This window comes from Mytilus californianus, unplaced genomic scaffold (assembly GCF_021869535.1).
Source record: "Mytilus californianus isolate M0D057914Y unplaced genomic scaffold, xbMytCali1.0.p SCAF_3, whole genome shotgun sequence".
NCBI lineage: Eukaryota > Metazoa > Mollusca > Bivalvia > Mytilida > Mytilidae > Mytilus > Mytilus californianus.
In genome coordinates this window covers 91,149,045-91,166,483 of record NW_026262679.1, presented here as the reverse complement: position 1 = coordinate 91,166,483, position 17,439 = coordinate 91,149,045, and the positions used below count along the sequence as shown (strand labels likewise).

Here is a 17,439-nt window from a genome sequence, read left to right as displayed (position 1 = left end):
CAAGAGGGAAGATAACAAATTATAACCATACAAATAGTGTGTCTTTTTATGTTGTAATGTTACACTTCTGTTTCAGGTTAGGGTGAAGGTTGGCGCCTGTTAAAACGTTTAATCCCGATGCACTTGTATGCACCTGACCTAAGTCAGGAGCCTGTCATTCAGTGGTTGTCGTTTGTTGTGTTTCTCGTTTCTCTTATAGATTAGACCGTTGGTTTCCCTGTTTGAGTTGTTTTACACTAATCATTTCGGGGCCATTTATAGCTTGCTGTTCGGTATGAGTCAAGGCTCCGTGTTGAAGGCCGTACTTTGACCTATAATTGTTTACTTTTTTATACATTGTGTCTTAGATGGAGAGTTGTCTCATTGGCACTCATACCACATGCATCTTCTTATTTATAAGTATAGTTACGTAGGGAAAAGATATATAAGGATACAAACAATCTGTCTGCGAGGAAATCTATTAAGATTGAATAGATATATCAATATAGTGTAAAAGTTCTCTTAAGAAGATTCCCTTCATTAATCACGTTTTATTCCACCAGTAATCCTCAAATGAAAATTTTAGCCACTGATTAATATATATCCATTTGCCAACCAGACGTTACAAATATAAGATATATATACGAGATCGGGCTTTAACGAATTGGGAAACCAAGCATGTTGCATTTCATCATTAAACTCCTTCTCTAAACCCTAGATCAATGATGCAACATACATTGTTACATGGGTATCTTACTTCCTGTCTATTCAATCGAAATAATTAGTCAAAATAAAAAAAAATATACGTATATAAAATTAACTTAATTTTCCCAGTTATTATAATTATTATTTTAGCCCTGAAAATAAAAGTTATGAATCGTTATTGTATATAAAAGAATTATAAGGACAAATGGGAGTCTTTTGGATATACAGATTTTACATTCAACCGATAACTGTACACAGTTTAACGCCTCTTGTGAAATAGAATAATATTTGAAATGCTATATCAGATTCTAGTTCTTAATCATTCAATGTCTCATTAAATGACAGTTGTACAAATGTCACATTATGTTTTGTCTACAATTATATTTTGGCGCATTCATAGAATTGCTTAAATTATATGTTAATTTACGTAACTATTCTGGCGATAAACATGCAATTTTGATGCACTTTATTCATTGTTTGCATATCAGTTTGAGCAGGCATGACAATTCCAGACGTCTGTCCACGTAATGTCTGGAATTACAAGACAGACATTTGGACAAGAATGCCAAATTCCAACATTACTGAATTAAAGCCAACCACATACATTAAAGCAGTATTTAGAATAACATTAACAGTACCAATTGCATTGCACCATTTCAACAATAAATGTCTCTTCAGTGATGCCCTAGCTGGAACTATTTGAAAAACCAAAAGTTACATAAAGGTTAAAGAGCTGGTAAGCCAAGATGAACATACAATTCAAATATAGTTAATCCTTTGTTTTTTATGCCCCCGCCGTAGCGGAGGGGGCATTAAGTTTTACCCTTGTCCGTCTGTACGTCCGTACGTCCGTCCGTACGTACGTCCCAAAGTTGGTTTCCGTTCTCTTACTTTAGTTTGCCACAACCAAATGTTATGAAACTTATACACAATGCTTATTACCACAAAACACAGATCAAGTTTGAATTTTGGTGGCGGCACTTTAACCATTCTAGAGTTATGCCCCTTTACAAATGGAAAAGTTGCCGAATTTTTCGTTTCCGTTCTCTAACTTTAGTTTGCCTCAACCAAATGTTATGAAACTTATACACAATGCTTATAACCACAAAACACAGATCTAGTTCGAATTTTGGTGGCGTCACTATACCCGTTCTAGAGCTATGCCCCATTACAAATGGAAAAGTTGCCGAATTTTTCGTTTCCGTTCTCTTACTTTAGTTTGCCTCAACCAAATGTTATGAAACTTATACACAATGCTTATAACCACAAAACACAGATCAAGTTTGAATTTTGGTGGCGTCACTATACCCGTTCTAGAGCTATGCCCCTTTACAAATGGAAAAATTCCTGAATTTTTCGTTTCCGTTCTCCAACTTTAGTTTGCCTCAACCAAATGTTATGAAACTTATACACAATGCTTATTACCACATGATACAGATCAAGTTTGTAATTGGGTGGCGTCACTTTTATCATTCTTGGGTTGTGCCCCTTTATAAACATAAAAGTTGTTGAATTTTTCATTTCAGTTCTCTAACTTTAGGATGCCTTAACCAAATGTTATGAAACTTATACACAATGCTTATTACCACAAAATACAGATCAAGTTTGAATATTGGTGGTGTCACTCTCACTGTTCTAGAGTTATGCCAGTTTACAAATGGAAAAATTGCCGAATTTTTCGTTTCTGTTCTTTAACTAAATTTAAGCACACGAATAGACATTTTCATTGTTAATTAATGTTTTTATGTGCTTTCATTTAATAGATCGTTACGAAATTCATGAAACATTTGCCCCTGTATTATCAGCAAACAATCAATCAATCAATAAAATGAAACAAAATTAATTCAGTAATCTTACTATATCGTTTTATTTCAGATGCTGTGTGGTCAAGTGATGTCGACTTTTTGTATTCAAAGGACAGACCATTACTCACTGATCATGTAGTTCGACTTAACGCCACCCCTGCAAGCATAAACTTAACAATTCATCCATTGTATACTACCTCAAACAATGGCGGATACCGACCGTCTGCAGCGTTCGTATACTTCCTAGCATCATTATCGACGTATGCCATCAGGTATGCCTCCGTATTTTGGTATACCAATAAATATCTTTCGATTGTGTTCGTTTTTCAGCTATTATTCATGAGTGTGAATTCAATATTTTCGTATAGTGGATTTTCTATTCTGTACAAAATAGCTCTAAATACGAATTTATATGGAAATATAAATCTTAATCTGGGTTGCGGAAGTGTCATTTTTCTCTTCATAGTTTCCGGAATTGTTTTAATTTTGTCATCATTTGCCGTTTTTGAGTACGGATTTAACAAATATTACGACAAATACAAATTAGTTGACAGAAGGCATAATCCACAAATTTATACTCGAAAAATTTTAAAAGACAGGGGCCCGTGTAATGGTCATATTGCTCACACATTTGCCATGATCACTCTTGTGTTGTCGGCCATTTTCAAAGGCCCAATTTTATATGACTTGATATCGGTTTATCGAGCATCGAAAGACACCTTAGTGTTAACAGTTGTTATTATAGAAGTTTGCTATTTAGTGTTCTGGATATTTTTATGGACTATCTTCACGATCAAAGAAACCTGGCTTTTTAGAATTTTAGATTACGCCAATGTTGGACAGCCTATTTTTGTGATAAAAAGTAACAATCTAACACGAACGCCGTCCATTTCAATAGCCTCCATTGACATAAAGGATCTTACACTACCAATGGTAAAGCCAAAACGTCCCGGTTCGATCCAAAGTATGGATATAACTCCAAGTGAAAGTGGTTTTGATGAAGGAGAAACTGCTCCGTCAACCGAAGACGAGAAGTTTGGAATAAGTCTTCCACCTTTGAGAGAATATGACGAACACATGGACCAAAATGACGTAATTTTACGACGGAGTCGTAATAGACGTAGTGGCGGCCAACGTGTTACATTTCACGAAAATGTAAGGGGTTCGTTAAGCACTGACGCGCTGAACGAAACACAGCGCAGTAAATCTCCCATGTCGGAAGACTTACGAATGAATGTAACTGCAGATATACATTCTGGCAGCAGAAATAAGTATGTACGTAGGAGCTCGGATCCAGATGCTAAACGTTTGCGGAATAATAGACATAACTGTAATTCAGTACCGCGTCAAAATGGTGCAACTGATAAGCAGTTTAATCATGAACTCGCAGATTATATAGCAAATATAAAAGAAATCACACAAAATCATAGAGAAACTTCCGCAGATGACGGCGAAAAATGTGAAATTGAAGTTGACTATTTATCGCCTAACCGCAATAGGCCCGAGAGACGTCCTAGAACTCCACAAGGGTCAACACCTGAAAAAGTGATACTTCGACATAGTGGTCCTAAAAATTCGCGCGAACAGACGCCCGAAAAAATATTGAATAAGAATCTTGTAAATAAATGTAACCGAAATTCAGACCCAGAAACTACTAAAAACAATATAGCAGAAGAACTGGCCAACAACAAAAATTTACAAAAAGCCAAAAAGGGTGAACTTATTTCAAATGAGGACAAGCAAATACAAAAACAAAATAACGATTTTTTCACAAGGAGTGAGAAACCAGATATAGTGCCGAATGAAAACAGAGGTCAAGTTTACCCACGTCCGATAAAATTTGTACCAAGAAAGCAAGAAAATATCCGAAGAGATTCGGCTAACTATTCACAAACGTCATCACAGGACAACTCATCGAACGACTCATCGGAGCAGACGACTTTGTACAGTCAAGTATGACTTTTATTGATACGCATGACTGTTTTCTTGCATGATGGTTTCTGAATCATTTTGCCAAAAAATAAGTACTGTTTTATTTATTACTATATGCATGCTATACTACATTACGCTGCATGCTATTAAAAGTGTGAAATTTGTGTATTTTGGCAAAGTTATTTGTTGAGTAATCTATAGAAATGTGTGTTGTTCATTACATAATCAGCACATAAGGAAACCATCAATCAAAATCTTGCATCGAAATAATATGTAAACACATGCATATTTACGTATACATTTCCAAATTAATGTGTTTCCATTAATTCTTTCCGAATACGTGTATGATTTTATAAACATTTTCCTTTTCGTTAGATTAAAAAGTGCGAGGAAATCATCATGTACTTGTTTACATGTATATATGATGGACACAATTTTCTTTGAAATTATTACGCAAAAATAGCAATATCGTATATCAAGTTCTCGTAATCACAAAGAAATACCTCATATGTTATAAGTTGTATATATGTTATATACTTTTCCGTTTTACGCTCTGATAAGTCTAACCCTTCTCAACTGATTTTTACAGTTTTTTCTTATGGTGACACTTGTGCCACCACACCACATCATTCTAAATAAATGCCTGTCTCAAGTCGGATGGTTGTCGTTCGTTGCTTGTCTATCATATTTTTGTTTTTTGTTTTATTTTTGTTTTTTTTTATGATGTAGTATATGAAGGGTCCTATGTTCGTAACGATCGGACGAAGAACACAGATTTAAGATACTATTGTGATTTTGATAGGCAACTTTAAAAAAACCTTCTTTCTGAAAATAAAAGGTGAAAGAGTTCTAAATATCAAGGGTAGACGATATTAGGCTCTCTATAAACGATGAAAACATTAGAGTCAGTCACCAGCCAACTTCAAGCTATAAATGAACTTGTGTGTTGTGTTTTTATGCTAAACCAAATCTTTGACCTGAGTTTCATGTCAAAGCAAGTAATATCAGCATAATCTACACTGGACACGACTTGTTGATGTTGTTTATAAGTCAAAGTCTTTGACAGTAAATATATTATTAAAAAAAAAGAACGACACAAGTTTTTGTTATCTGGTCGCATCATAAATGAAATTGAAAGTATAAGAAATCAGGACTGCTTTAATTTGGAATACTTATCTTAATAATTACAAAAAGTCGATTGTATAATTGCGGTTTTTATAGATTAAAAAAAAGAAAAGGAAATGAAATGAAACGCCTCAACATTAATTTGTAAGTAATTGGTAGTTCCAATTGGTTTCTTTAACTCAGAGTTGACAATACCTTACTAACGAGATACCATTGTAGCCAAGACCAATATTAATTCAGCATCGTTTTCTAACTTAAGTGCCAATATAATAGATTTCGTCATGCATGTTGTACCACTAAAGACAGTAAACAGTACTAAAATCTTTGTTTTATATACACTGCAGACAATTTTCGAATGTTTTTATGACAAAATGATCTCACCGCGGTGTATGTAGAACTTTAAAGAAGATTTTTAAACGAAAAAAAATAACGAAAACTAAAAAAAAATGCAGTGAAATAGCTCAGACATAGTAAATTCTGTAATAGAAAACGTGCAAAGGCATGGCACTCTCACTACACGAGGCATCGGATTTAACGTCCCCATTCTCATCGGACGTGCCTGCATACTTATATATACCGCACAGCCAAACAGACGCCCCACTCGGGAAGGGTTTTACTGCCGGTCGAAAGAAGACCAAAAATTACCATATTTCTATTCCCCAGTAACCCTTTGGGTGGTTCAACTTGGAGATATTATGCCAATATGGAACAAGATTTTTTAAAGACCACAATTTTAAAATAAGGAGATGTGGTATGATTGCCAATGAGACAATTATCCACCAGAGTTCAAATGACGAAGATAAATATTTTTTAGCTCATAGTTGGAATCTCTAGAATTGCTGTAATGTGATATAGTTTTCATGTCGGCTTATTTAACTATGTTGAGGAGGAAGACTGAAACACTAAAAACGAAAGATGAACTCAATCCTTTCCAATATCCATACATTACATGTATTTCTTCATACAATGTTAGGTTTTGTCACTCTTGCCTTGTTCCTATTTTATATTTAGGTTGAAATTAAGGCTATACCAACAGGAAAACAAAGGTTTTCTTGTATGTTATAAGCTCATATTTCAAAGCTGATACAATACTTAATAGTTTGACTCTACTTTTGTGATATACAGTAAGCAGCTACTGACAGACACTTGTTCATAATGTAACTGGGCTGAGTATAGTTACATGTATTGTCATTAGGCAATAAATTCTCGTGACCTCTGAACATTTTATGTCTCGTATCTGTCCATATATCGTGTCTCGGCACTTACTTTTTTTTTAATTGTTTGTCATAATTTTTCACTCAGTTATGTGTGACCTTAACTTGAGAGTTCAACTGGAAATTACCTAGTTAAGCGCTAGATTTTGTAAATTTTAGTTTTTGTATGGATTGTTTGCTTTCTGTTTCTTCTTTTTGCCGTGGTTGTGTTTTAGCGATCTTTAATCTGTAATAAAACACGAGTCTGGTGCAAATAAACACGAGTTAAATTGCTTAATACCATCAAAGTAGACCGAAACTCTATCATTATATGTATATCTGTATCTGGATAAATCATTATCCAACAGTTTGTAAACTTTTCAATGAACAGTGATGGCATGGCTCAATTATGAGAGGCTCGGTTCCTATCAATCAAGCTAATCCCGGAGTAAGCTAAACAGTTAATCAAGCTGACAGATGAAGCAAACTAAATGTGAAGATTTCAAATTGAAGAATGTAAATTGAATTTTCATCTTGTTGACTTTAAATTACAGATTACGACGAGGTGATAACGAAATGCTCCATTTAGAAATCATTATCCATATTTATTGACAATTTTTCTTCTTTCGTGAAAATGATTCATCATATGTAGATTTCATTGCCAGGACGAAGTCATAACAAGTAAATGAATGAATTATATTAGATACGCGCGAGTTGTAAGCTAAAATGAAAAATTAGTAGATGTAGGAAGATGATTTGAAAAATAGTACTAGCACCAAACAATTGGTAAATCAGCACAGGCACTTGTCCTAGAAAAAAGTTATCTATATAAAGTATATGGATAATTTTTTTTTTACAGACAAAAACAATGTACATACTTTATATCGGTAACTTTTTTTTCAGAGACAAGTTTTTTATATTGTAAATGAGACAACCGTACGTTACATTTTGATTTTGGAAAAGAAATAATAGTTTGCTAGTGACATAAAATCATTACAAGCACATCGAAAAACCTTTTAAGGAAGTTGAAAAATATATGAAACTTTTTTGTATTGATTCATTGGAACGATTGTCCAGCTGTTTACCATTTCGGTTCCAATTTTTTTTATACTAAAGTTGCGTGATTTCCAGAAAAAAAAATGTTTTGATATGAAATGAACAAACTAAATATTAAACTGGCATATTTTTTGAATATTATTTTGAATATTATAAAAATTATTCGACGTTTCTGCAGTCTCAATGTTTTATTTTATATGACCTTTTATTCTTTTTCTATAAACGACCCGGAAACCATAATATTCTGACATTCCTTGCTATTTTCAGTATTAAAATATTCTCGTTAGAGTTTTTTCCAAAAGAAATGCAAAGCAGCAGAACAATTTTGCAGCAACTTTAAAAACAAGATTAATCCCATTATGTTCCCGTTTTTATATGCACGTCAATCTTGTACATTGATCTATACCACCAGACCATTAAATTTCAATCAAGCTTGTTTCTGGTAGATATCATTGTTGTTGCGAGTTGTTGCATAACTTGGCGCATCATTTGAAAGTTCTATATTTTGACGTATTAAAGATATTTCATAAATAGCATGAAACATGATCATCAGAACTAGTGTTATACTATAAATACATACACTCTGGATTGACAATATACTTACGCGCATGTTAAGCTTGATATTGTACAAAATATGTTGAAGACCGCATATTAAATTCAAGGTGTCAATTAGGTGTTTGTGCTGTTGCTGTTGCTGGGTTATCTATCAACAGTCGGCCACTTTTACTTTGACCTTTTTGTCTGCCAAGGGTGACTGGGAAATAAAAAAATGGTCACTTTGATCTTCTTCCGACCGGCAGTAACACCCTCTCCAAAGTGGGGCGTCCGTTTGGCTGTGCGGGATGTATCAAGTACGCAGCCACGTGCTGTCAGAATGGGGACTTAAAATCCGATGCCTCGTGTAGAGAGAGAGAGGGCCAAGCTCTTTGTACGTTAAGAACCCTTGCAACAACTATTTGAGGGGTCCGTATAGGTGGCCTGTTTCTGTTCCTATCCAATATACCCTCATTTTCAAGTGGCAGTCGAAATTTCACCGACCTTATCACGGACGGCCTCAATTACGAGACTTACCTAATGTATTTATTGTTAATTTGTTCTCGTCCTGAATATGCATGAAATATTTACACTGGACGTTAAGCAGCCAACAATCAATCAATCATTTTTCTACCTTCCTGTATTTTCTTTTCCAAGATAAAAGTTAATTTAGGCATTGCCTGCATCCTTGGTATTTCACAGAAGATGCAGATTAACCATTGACCAAGTTGACTTTTGATAATATTGAATCATGGTTCTATAACAACATTTATAGTTATACAGCTTTAAAGATTTCAGTTCAGATTGGGGATACTCGACTTTGAAAAAAGTTATGATGAAATCAACACCAGTGTTCATACCTTTTGTGAAGTATTATCAAATCTGAACACTTTGTAATAAATTCAACAGAACTCACGTTGACAGAGCAGACTCCGTAGGCATCGACCACTCATCTTTGATGGGGGAGATCGGAGGGGGCATGTTTTTTTTAAATAAATAGTTTGATTCAAAATTTCTTGAGAAAAAAAAATTGTTTCAGAAGGGAAAAATGCTCAAATGGCCAAGTGAGCTATTGCCATCACTTGCGTTATCGTCGTCATAAACTTTTACATAAATCTACCTCCCCGAAACCATTGTACTTATTTCAGCAGAACTTTGACTGAATGATCCTTAGTGTGTGTGACATAAAGTTTGTGTTTTTTGTTCCTGCCATCAACCAACCTGGCCGACATGAATTAAAATAAAACACATAAGGGTAAAATGTATTTATTGTCTAATATTTTGAAAAATAGATAAGAGAAAATCTGACATGGGCGAAAATGCTACAACATGCCAAAAACTACCTCCTTTCAATTTGCACCAAAAGCGTTATTTAATTTAAGTTATCAAGAAATTCACATTTATATCCCGACGGGTTGAAGGCAAACAAAACAACAATATACAATGCAAGCTTCATAAAATATATATTAAACAACATCATATATATACCAATAGTAAAAAAAAAAAAAAGATAGTAGTTTTTGCCTATTATCTTGAAAACTATAATAGATAATCTGATTACAGTAGTTGTCGTCTGTTTATGTAGTTCTTATGTGTTTCTCGTTTCTCGTTTTTATATCGATTAGACCGTTAGTTTTTCCGTTTGAATGGTTTTACACTAGTAATTTTTTGGGGCCCTTAATAGCTTGCTGTTCGGTGTGAGCCAATGCTCTGTGTTGAAGGCCGTACCTTGACCTATAATGGTTTACTTTTATATATAAATTGTAACTTGGATGGAGAGTTGTCTCATTGGAATTCATACCACATCTTCCTATATCTATGTAGGTAGCAACTGTAAACACAAATGATCAGCAATACAATATCTACAAGAATACTTGATGTCCGATAAACATTGGAAGACTCCCTATAGGAATTATTGTTTGAACATATTATCTCGTGAACTATAAAAGGCAGGTAGGAACTGAAAACTACAAAAATTATCAACAAAAAATCAATATGACCGAAACCATCAGAAGACGCCTTAATTTTTGTCTATTATCTCGAAAAATAATTAATACAACATGTACATAGGTAGAAACTGTAAACAACTAAAATGTAATGATCACCAATACAAGATCTACAAGAACCGCCAACAAGACCGAACCCTTGGCAGTCCCTGTCTAATACAAATTGCCTTTGAATTTTTTTTTCCAACAAGTATCTATTATCTCTAAATATGTGATGAAAAAGAGTCAAAGGTAGAAACTGAAAAATTATCAGCAATACAAGATCTACAAAAATGCCAAAATAAAGTATAGTGTAAGGCAAGACGTTATGATTTCTAGCTTTTGATTTCTATTATACTAATAAGCAAGTGGAACTGAATGTGTCCCCAATAATAAATGTCGTCAGCGGCGTATATAAGTTCATGAATAAATCTTTCATCTTTTGGGGGCAAATTAATTTCTTGGGTTTAATAAATAAAAACCTTCTAAGAGCCCGAACCCCTCACCTGTCTAAAATTGAAATAATAGCAAAAAAACGCGAAATTAAGTTACAAATCGATATTTAAGGGCAAAAACTCATTTTATACGGAGGAGGGGTTTGGAAGATTCTCTGTCCTGAATTAAGATTAATAAATTATGCATATCTGAAAAGTTTTGATTTGTTTCTTCAAAATATTTTTTTTTTATTTCAAAAAGGTGAAAATGATATCAAAATGGCATATTTTTGACAAGTTCATGATTCAGGCCCCCTAAAGCCTCCAGTTAACCTCAAATAATTTTATCTAGCACTACACTTCAGTATAACATGTTTCAATTTTGAACCAAATAATAATTGAGAATATATACACATGACTGCAGTTCCATTGTCTGCTTCAAATTGATTCATTTTTTTAGGTACTATATAATTGCATGTGCGGACCAAAAGCTTTGGTTGACTTGTTTACCAACTTTGTAAGCATCGGTAAATAAGAAATACATCTGAAGACAATAGATGGACAAAACTTCGATCTGTATACAATATACAAGGATTCGAATGGGCAATGATATTACCATGTTATATCCAGACCTTAAAAAATCACATTACAATACACATCCTATTCAACTGTTGCATCACTGCAGAAAATTGAATTAGGGAGAAAGAGGCCGAAGTTAAAAGGGATATGGGAAAATGATTTAATTTATTATTAAAGTGATGTTTCTGCTGTTGGAAAATTCTTATTCCCATCAGTTATTATATATTTTTTTGTTTTCTGTAGACTTTTTAGTCTTTTTCAGCTGGAAATTTCTTGTTCGAAGAGTTTTATTGTAATTAAAAATGGTTCACTTTTAGTCGAGCACAAATGAATGAATGCCATAGTATTAATAAAGGGAATTCGAAAACATTAAAAGGTGTTACAGTTTCAAAACACTCCCCAAAATTATAACTCTGTAGACAAGATTTTCTGGAATATTTCATGCGTTTCATATTGACCTCAGACCATCAAAAAACCAACCGTAGCAAGCGGATGTCGAACAAAGTCCCAAAGAATGTTTTTTGACTTTAGTCTATCAAAAACCAATAAAAAAGCGGACGCAAAACAAAGAATGAATTCGTCTTTAGACCATCAAACACCAATCAGAAAGCGGACGAAAAACAAAGAATGATTTTGGCTTTAGACCATCAAAAACCAACCACAAGGCGGACGCAAAACATATAATGATTTTGATTTTAGACCATCAAAAAGCGGACGCCAAAAATAGTTAATGATTTTGATTTTAGACCATCAAAAACCAATTAAAAAGACGAAGCAAAACAAATACTGATTTTGACTTTGGAACATCAAAGACCAATCATTCCCAAGGGTGACTCCCGGGAATAAAAATATGGTCACTATAGGTCTTCTTCCGACCGGCAGTAAAACCCTTGCTAAAGTGGGGGCGTCCGTTTGGCTGTGCGGGATGTATCAAGTACGCAGCCACGTCCGGTCAGAATGGAGACATTAAATCCGATGCCTCGTGTAGAGAGAGTGTAACGATCTCTACACGTTAAGAACCCTTCGAACAACTCTTTGAGGGGTCCGTAGGTGGCCTGTTGCAAGGCTAAATTTCTGTCCCTATCCAATATACCCTCATTTTCCCATGGCAGTCCAAATTTTCCCGACCTGCAACCCAGTTGACCTCTATTACCGGACCTACCTATTGTATTTATTTTTAACTTGTTCTCGTCCTGAACATGCACAAAATATTTGCCATTGGACGTTAAGCAACCAACAATCAATCAATCAATAAAAAACCAATCAGAAAGCGGACGCAAAACAAACAATGGTTTAGTATTTAGATCATCAAAAAATTTTTACCAGAAAACGGACGCAAAACAAAGAATGATTTTGATATAAGACCATCTAAAACAATCAGAAAGCGGACGCAAAACAAAGAATGGTTTTGACAATAGACCATCGAAACCCAGTCAGAAAGCGGACGCAAAACAAAGAATGGTTTTGACAATAGACCATCGAAACCCAGTCAGTAAGCGGACGCAAAACAAAGATTGATATTGACTTTGCAATGGGACGCTAAAGTAACAAAGAAAATAAAAAACTTTGGCTCTAAAAGATATCTTAAAGTAATGATTTTTACAACAGGGATGCTGCATACGAAACGGGATATGCTTGCGGTTCCCTGAGTACGTATCATAATTCCTGTGTTTTGTGAGTTTGTACAACTCAAGTATTCTTTATTGTCTGTTGCTTATGAAAACATTTTGATTTATTATTTGCTTTTCTTTGTTTTACTAGGATTACTCTTTTAGTCTAGTCGTTGAAATGTATATGCGTCCCACATTAGTAAGTTATTACGTTCAACTCCAAATGAAGTATTCTGAAGTGGGTGTGTAATTAACAGATATCCGATAGCTTCACATTAAAAATTCACTTTGCATTAAAAATGCAGACAATTTACAGCATGATGGGTATAAACAGTGAATGCATTGGTATTACTGTAATATCCATTTGCCTGTCAATCACTCGTATTACTCTGTACTAGAAGATCATTAAACATCTGTGAAGGTGGTTTCTCGTAGACATTTATATTCTTGACGAAACATGTTGCTTTTCTATTTGTTTATGTCTGGTTTAGCAAGAAATAATTGTTCTTTCCAAATTAGTTTTTAATATATGTAGAATTATAAGAATGTTAGATCTGTACGTAGGCTCTGCTGGAAGTACATTGGTTATGATTTATGTATATGCTTTTATTTCAACCAAGGCTAATTGGTACACATAGCATGCATTTTTAAAATCTTGGTGAAATAAAAAATATATCATTCTTAACAAGGCAAGTACAAATGTATGAATTAACATGGTTCAAACCCTTAATTTTGTCTTCAGTTCTTATATTTAATTGATCATAAGTAGAAGATACGAGCTTATTTCCATTTAAATAGTAAAAAACGTATTTTATACTCATAAACACTAAAAAATGCTAAAAATGTTTCCATCAGACTGTCAAATATATGTATTTGAATTGATAGTATTTTTTACGTTATAGCAAAAACTGTCAAAATACATTTAGTCTCATTTTCTTTGAAATAAACATGGCACAGCCTTACCGAAAAGCGTATTTTCATACAAAATGTCATACAATTTCAACACATTTATGAACCCTAAAGTGACATCACAGCTGAAATGTCTACACTGAATTGTCAAGACCATATTATCCTTTTAATTAATTTATCAATAAAATTACCCATCTTGAAAGAATTTTAGAATTTTTAGGGGCCAGATAATGACTCCTCCCTTTACACGTGGATCAATTGTATATTTCATTATTTAACAAGGAGATTATTGAAGCAGTCTTGTTGGAAGGAAAAAAAAACTAAAAAAAAAAAAAAAAAAAAAAAACTAGAAGGGATACCAAATATTTTAAATCCAGAAGACATTCAAGACATTGACATTTGAAAACTTATCAGAAATTCCAAATCCTAAACAAGACCATGACCAACCAAAACCAATAAATGACCCAAAGGCCGAAACAATACTGAGAATTGCGCTGAGAAATCATGACTGCAGTTCATTCAAGATTTGGACCACATAATCAAATAATAAACCAAGCATACAATACAAAACTGATACAACCAAAACCCTTTAGAAATTAGCCAGAAGATATAGAAAATAATATCAACATCCATCAGAAATGCTAAGTACTTTAAACACATTTGTAAACCATCCAGAATTCAAGTGGACCAACATGACAAATACAACTCAAAACCAATAAATGGATTGTGAGGATGACAAAGACAAAAACAAATCAAAACCAAACAGAGATCAAGAAGGACAAACCAGACCAACAAAACTTTGGAACCATTCAATAACAACAAGTAACAACAAACCCTAACCAGCCAAAAATGTAAATACAAAATTGAAAACAAGATTGCTATCGAGGTATCGATTATTGGGTTTTCTGCACAATGATATAAAATATCAGGCACAAGCCACAAGTGAAACTTTTTTGTCAAACGAGTGCGGTGTCACTGATAACTTCTCTAAGGCATTGTGACGTTCTTCTCACGGGTCAAAGCTGTGATATAAGAATTACAGAGTGACTGAGCAGGGTGATATAGGAACAGGGAAAGATGATAGAAGCCAATATTCCCCTGCCTATGTATTGAAATTTTTAAAATCACCTGTACTTTCATCGGGCATAACTTTCTTTAAAAATAATCAATTCTCACTAATTTTCAACTAAATCTCGGATCCTTTGACATTCCACTTTGCAGCAGGGCACACACAATAAAGATTGGTAGAATAAAGTGCAATTACCAATTATTAATACTTCATAAACAATAAAATTTAAAGTGGGTGATGTTAGGTGCTTTGAAGTGTATATCATTCACTATGTGTATTCCATTAGCTTTAGATGTGGTATATTTTTTGTTCTAAAGGATTATAGTAAAACTATATCACTGTCAGTAAAAAGATGTCTTGTAATGTTGCCAAATGAATCAACAAAAGTATGTGCATGTAATTTATTTCTTAACCAGAAGGTATTTTAATACATATATCTATATTTAGTATATTTTTTTTACATTTTTTCTCTTTTTCAGGAAGAACAAAAGAAATAACAGTAAAGAATCTAGGATTTTTTAAATGAAAGTTTGACTTTTATATTTTTGCTGTTTGGATTTGGCTAAATAAAATATTTATTCAGAGTCAGTAATGCCTACTTGTCTGGCCATAAGACAACTTCTAAGCTTTAACAATATTGATATGAGGATGATGGATGACAGTTTAACATCCTGTGCCAAATCATAAACATATTCAGGACCAGAACATGATATGACACGCCGAGTCGGATAGTTAAGGTGCTAGTTCCCAAGGGTAACAGTCCACAGGAAGACAAGTCACCCTACCCAGACACATTATTCTGATTCCAAACCGTCCAGTCTTTGCTCTTACTCCTTTATGCGGCGTGCTTAGCAGAGAAGCAGCAAATTCCAATTTCAAAGTCTTTGGTTTGACTGAGCCAGGGTATGAACCCACAACTTCCTACACTTGAGGCAAACATGCTACCATGAGACTATTGAGGCTGTGTAATAATATTATTAACTAGAGGCTCTAAAGAGCTTTTGTCGCTCACCTAGGTCTATGTGCATCTTAATCAATGAATAATCTCTAACATTCTAGACTAGAATATTATTCATGACTAAAAATATTTTTTATTGAACCTGTATTGCTGATAATTTTTTCTTTTAATAGTTTCTATCTTCTATAGTTTTTGCCCAAAACACAATAAAGTGTTAAAAATCGTCATTTAAGGGCAATAACTCCTATAACAAGCATTCTGAGAGTATTGCATGGTAATACATAGTCCCCTACCAGTTAAAAATTCATTGTCCTGGAACAAAATTGAACTTTAACTTGTCATGGTGTAAACTATATAACAAATAAAAAGTCAATATCTTCAAGCAGGATGCAAAAAAAAGTGTGGAAAACTGATTATTTAATTGAATTTTCAGAGTCCAAGGACTATAACTCTGCACAAAATCATCAGACCAGAACAAAATTTGAATTTGATCTGTAACTTGTCATCATAAAACTATATACCAATTATCAAATCAATATCTTTAAGCATGACACAAAAAAAGAGGAAAACTGATTATTTGAGTGAATTTTCAGATTCAAGGACCATAACTCTGCACAAAATTATCAGACCAGAACAAAATTCGAACTTGATCTGTAACTTGTAATGACAAAACCATATACCAAATACCAAATCAATATCTTTAAGTACGAAGAAAAAAAGTGTGGAAAACTGATTTGCCGGACTGACTGATGGACAGACAGACGGACGGAGTGCAAACCTTAAGTCTCCCTAGTCAAGGGGACTAAAAAGACAACTGACAAATTCATCTACATGTTAACTGAGCTGTTTGCAGATCTTTTCTTGCTGATCATATTTGCTTGTAAAAGTTTCCATCTATTATAGTTTTCAAGACAATAGGCAAAAAAGAAAAAATGGTAAAAATCCTCATTTTAGGGCAATCACTGGTTGGCAGGCAGGGTCATCAGACATGGTTTTAATTTTGTCCAGTAGTTTCAAAGGAGATGATCTTTGTAAAAGTTAACTGACTACGGATGCCAAGCAATGGCAAAAGCTCACACTGGCCCTATGCGCCCAGTGAGCTAAAAAGGGAGGGAAACATTAAATTCCTATGAAGAAAAAATAAATTGCTTCGCTGATTGCAGCTGGATACGACCGCAGAGGTCCAACAGTTGGGGCAAAAATGGATGCAATATTCGCGCTTGATACTGGTCTGAATTTGGATTGTAATTAAATATTTGACACAAAAAAGGTTTCTGACAGAATAACTGTAGTCAAAGAACTTAGAATTGGTTATATGATTTGAATTTATATTCAATTTTTTGCTTTTGTGCAATACACTTTGCTGTTGTGAATTGACCCTCCCTCCCCCCACAACAAAAAATGAATAATTTACCCCCCCTTTTTTTGTCATTTTGTGCAATACACTATGCTGTTCCATATTAACCCCCCCTTTTTTTTCAAAAAAATAAAAATATTTGAAGAATTTTTCTTTTTGATTTCTGAAATCTGAAATGAGAAAAAATTGACCCCCCACAAATTCTTTTT

At 33.8% G+C, this 17,439-nt stretch overlaps 1 protein-coding gene across 2 annotated transcripts in view; it reads left to right on the top strand.

Annotated features, from left to right (window-relative positions):
• Positions 1-15,503, top strand: part of LOC127735397 (uncharacterized) — a 44,635-nt gene extending 29,132 nt beyond the window's left edge. For both annotated transcript variants that reach the window (XM_052245573.1, XM_052245572.1), the window contains exons 3-4: positions 2,560-4,442; positions 15,395-15,503. In XM_052245573.1, the coding sequence (XP_052101533.1) occupies positions 2,560-4,442; positions 15,395-15,412 (1,901 nt within the window). In that variant the 3' untranslated portion in view covers positions 15,413-15,503. The remainder of the gene's footprint in view (positions 1-2,559; positions 4,443-15,394) is intronic.
• Positions 15,504-17,439: the final 1,936 nt, after the last annotated feature.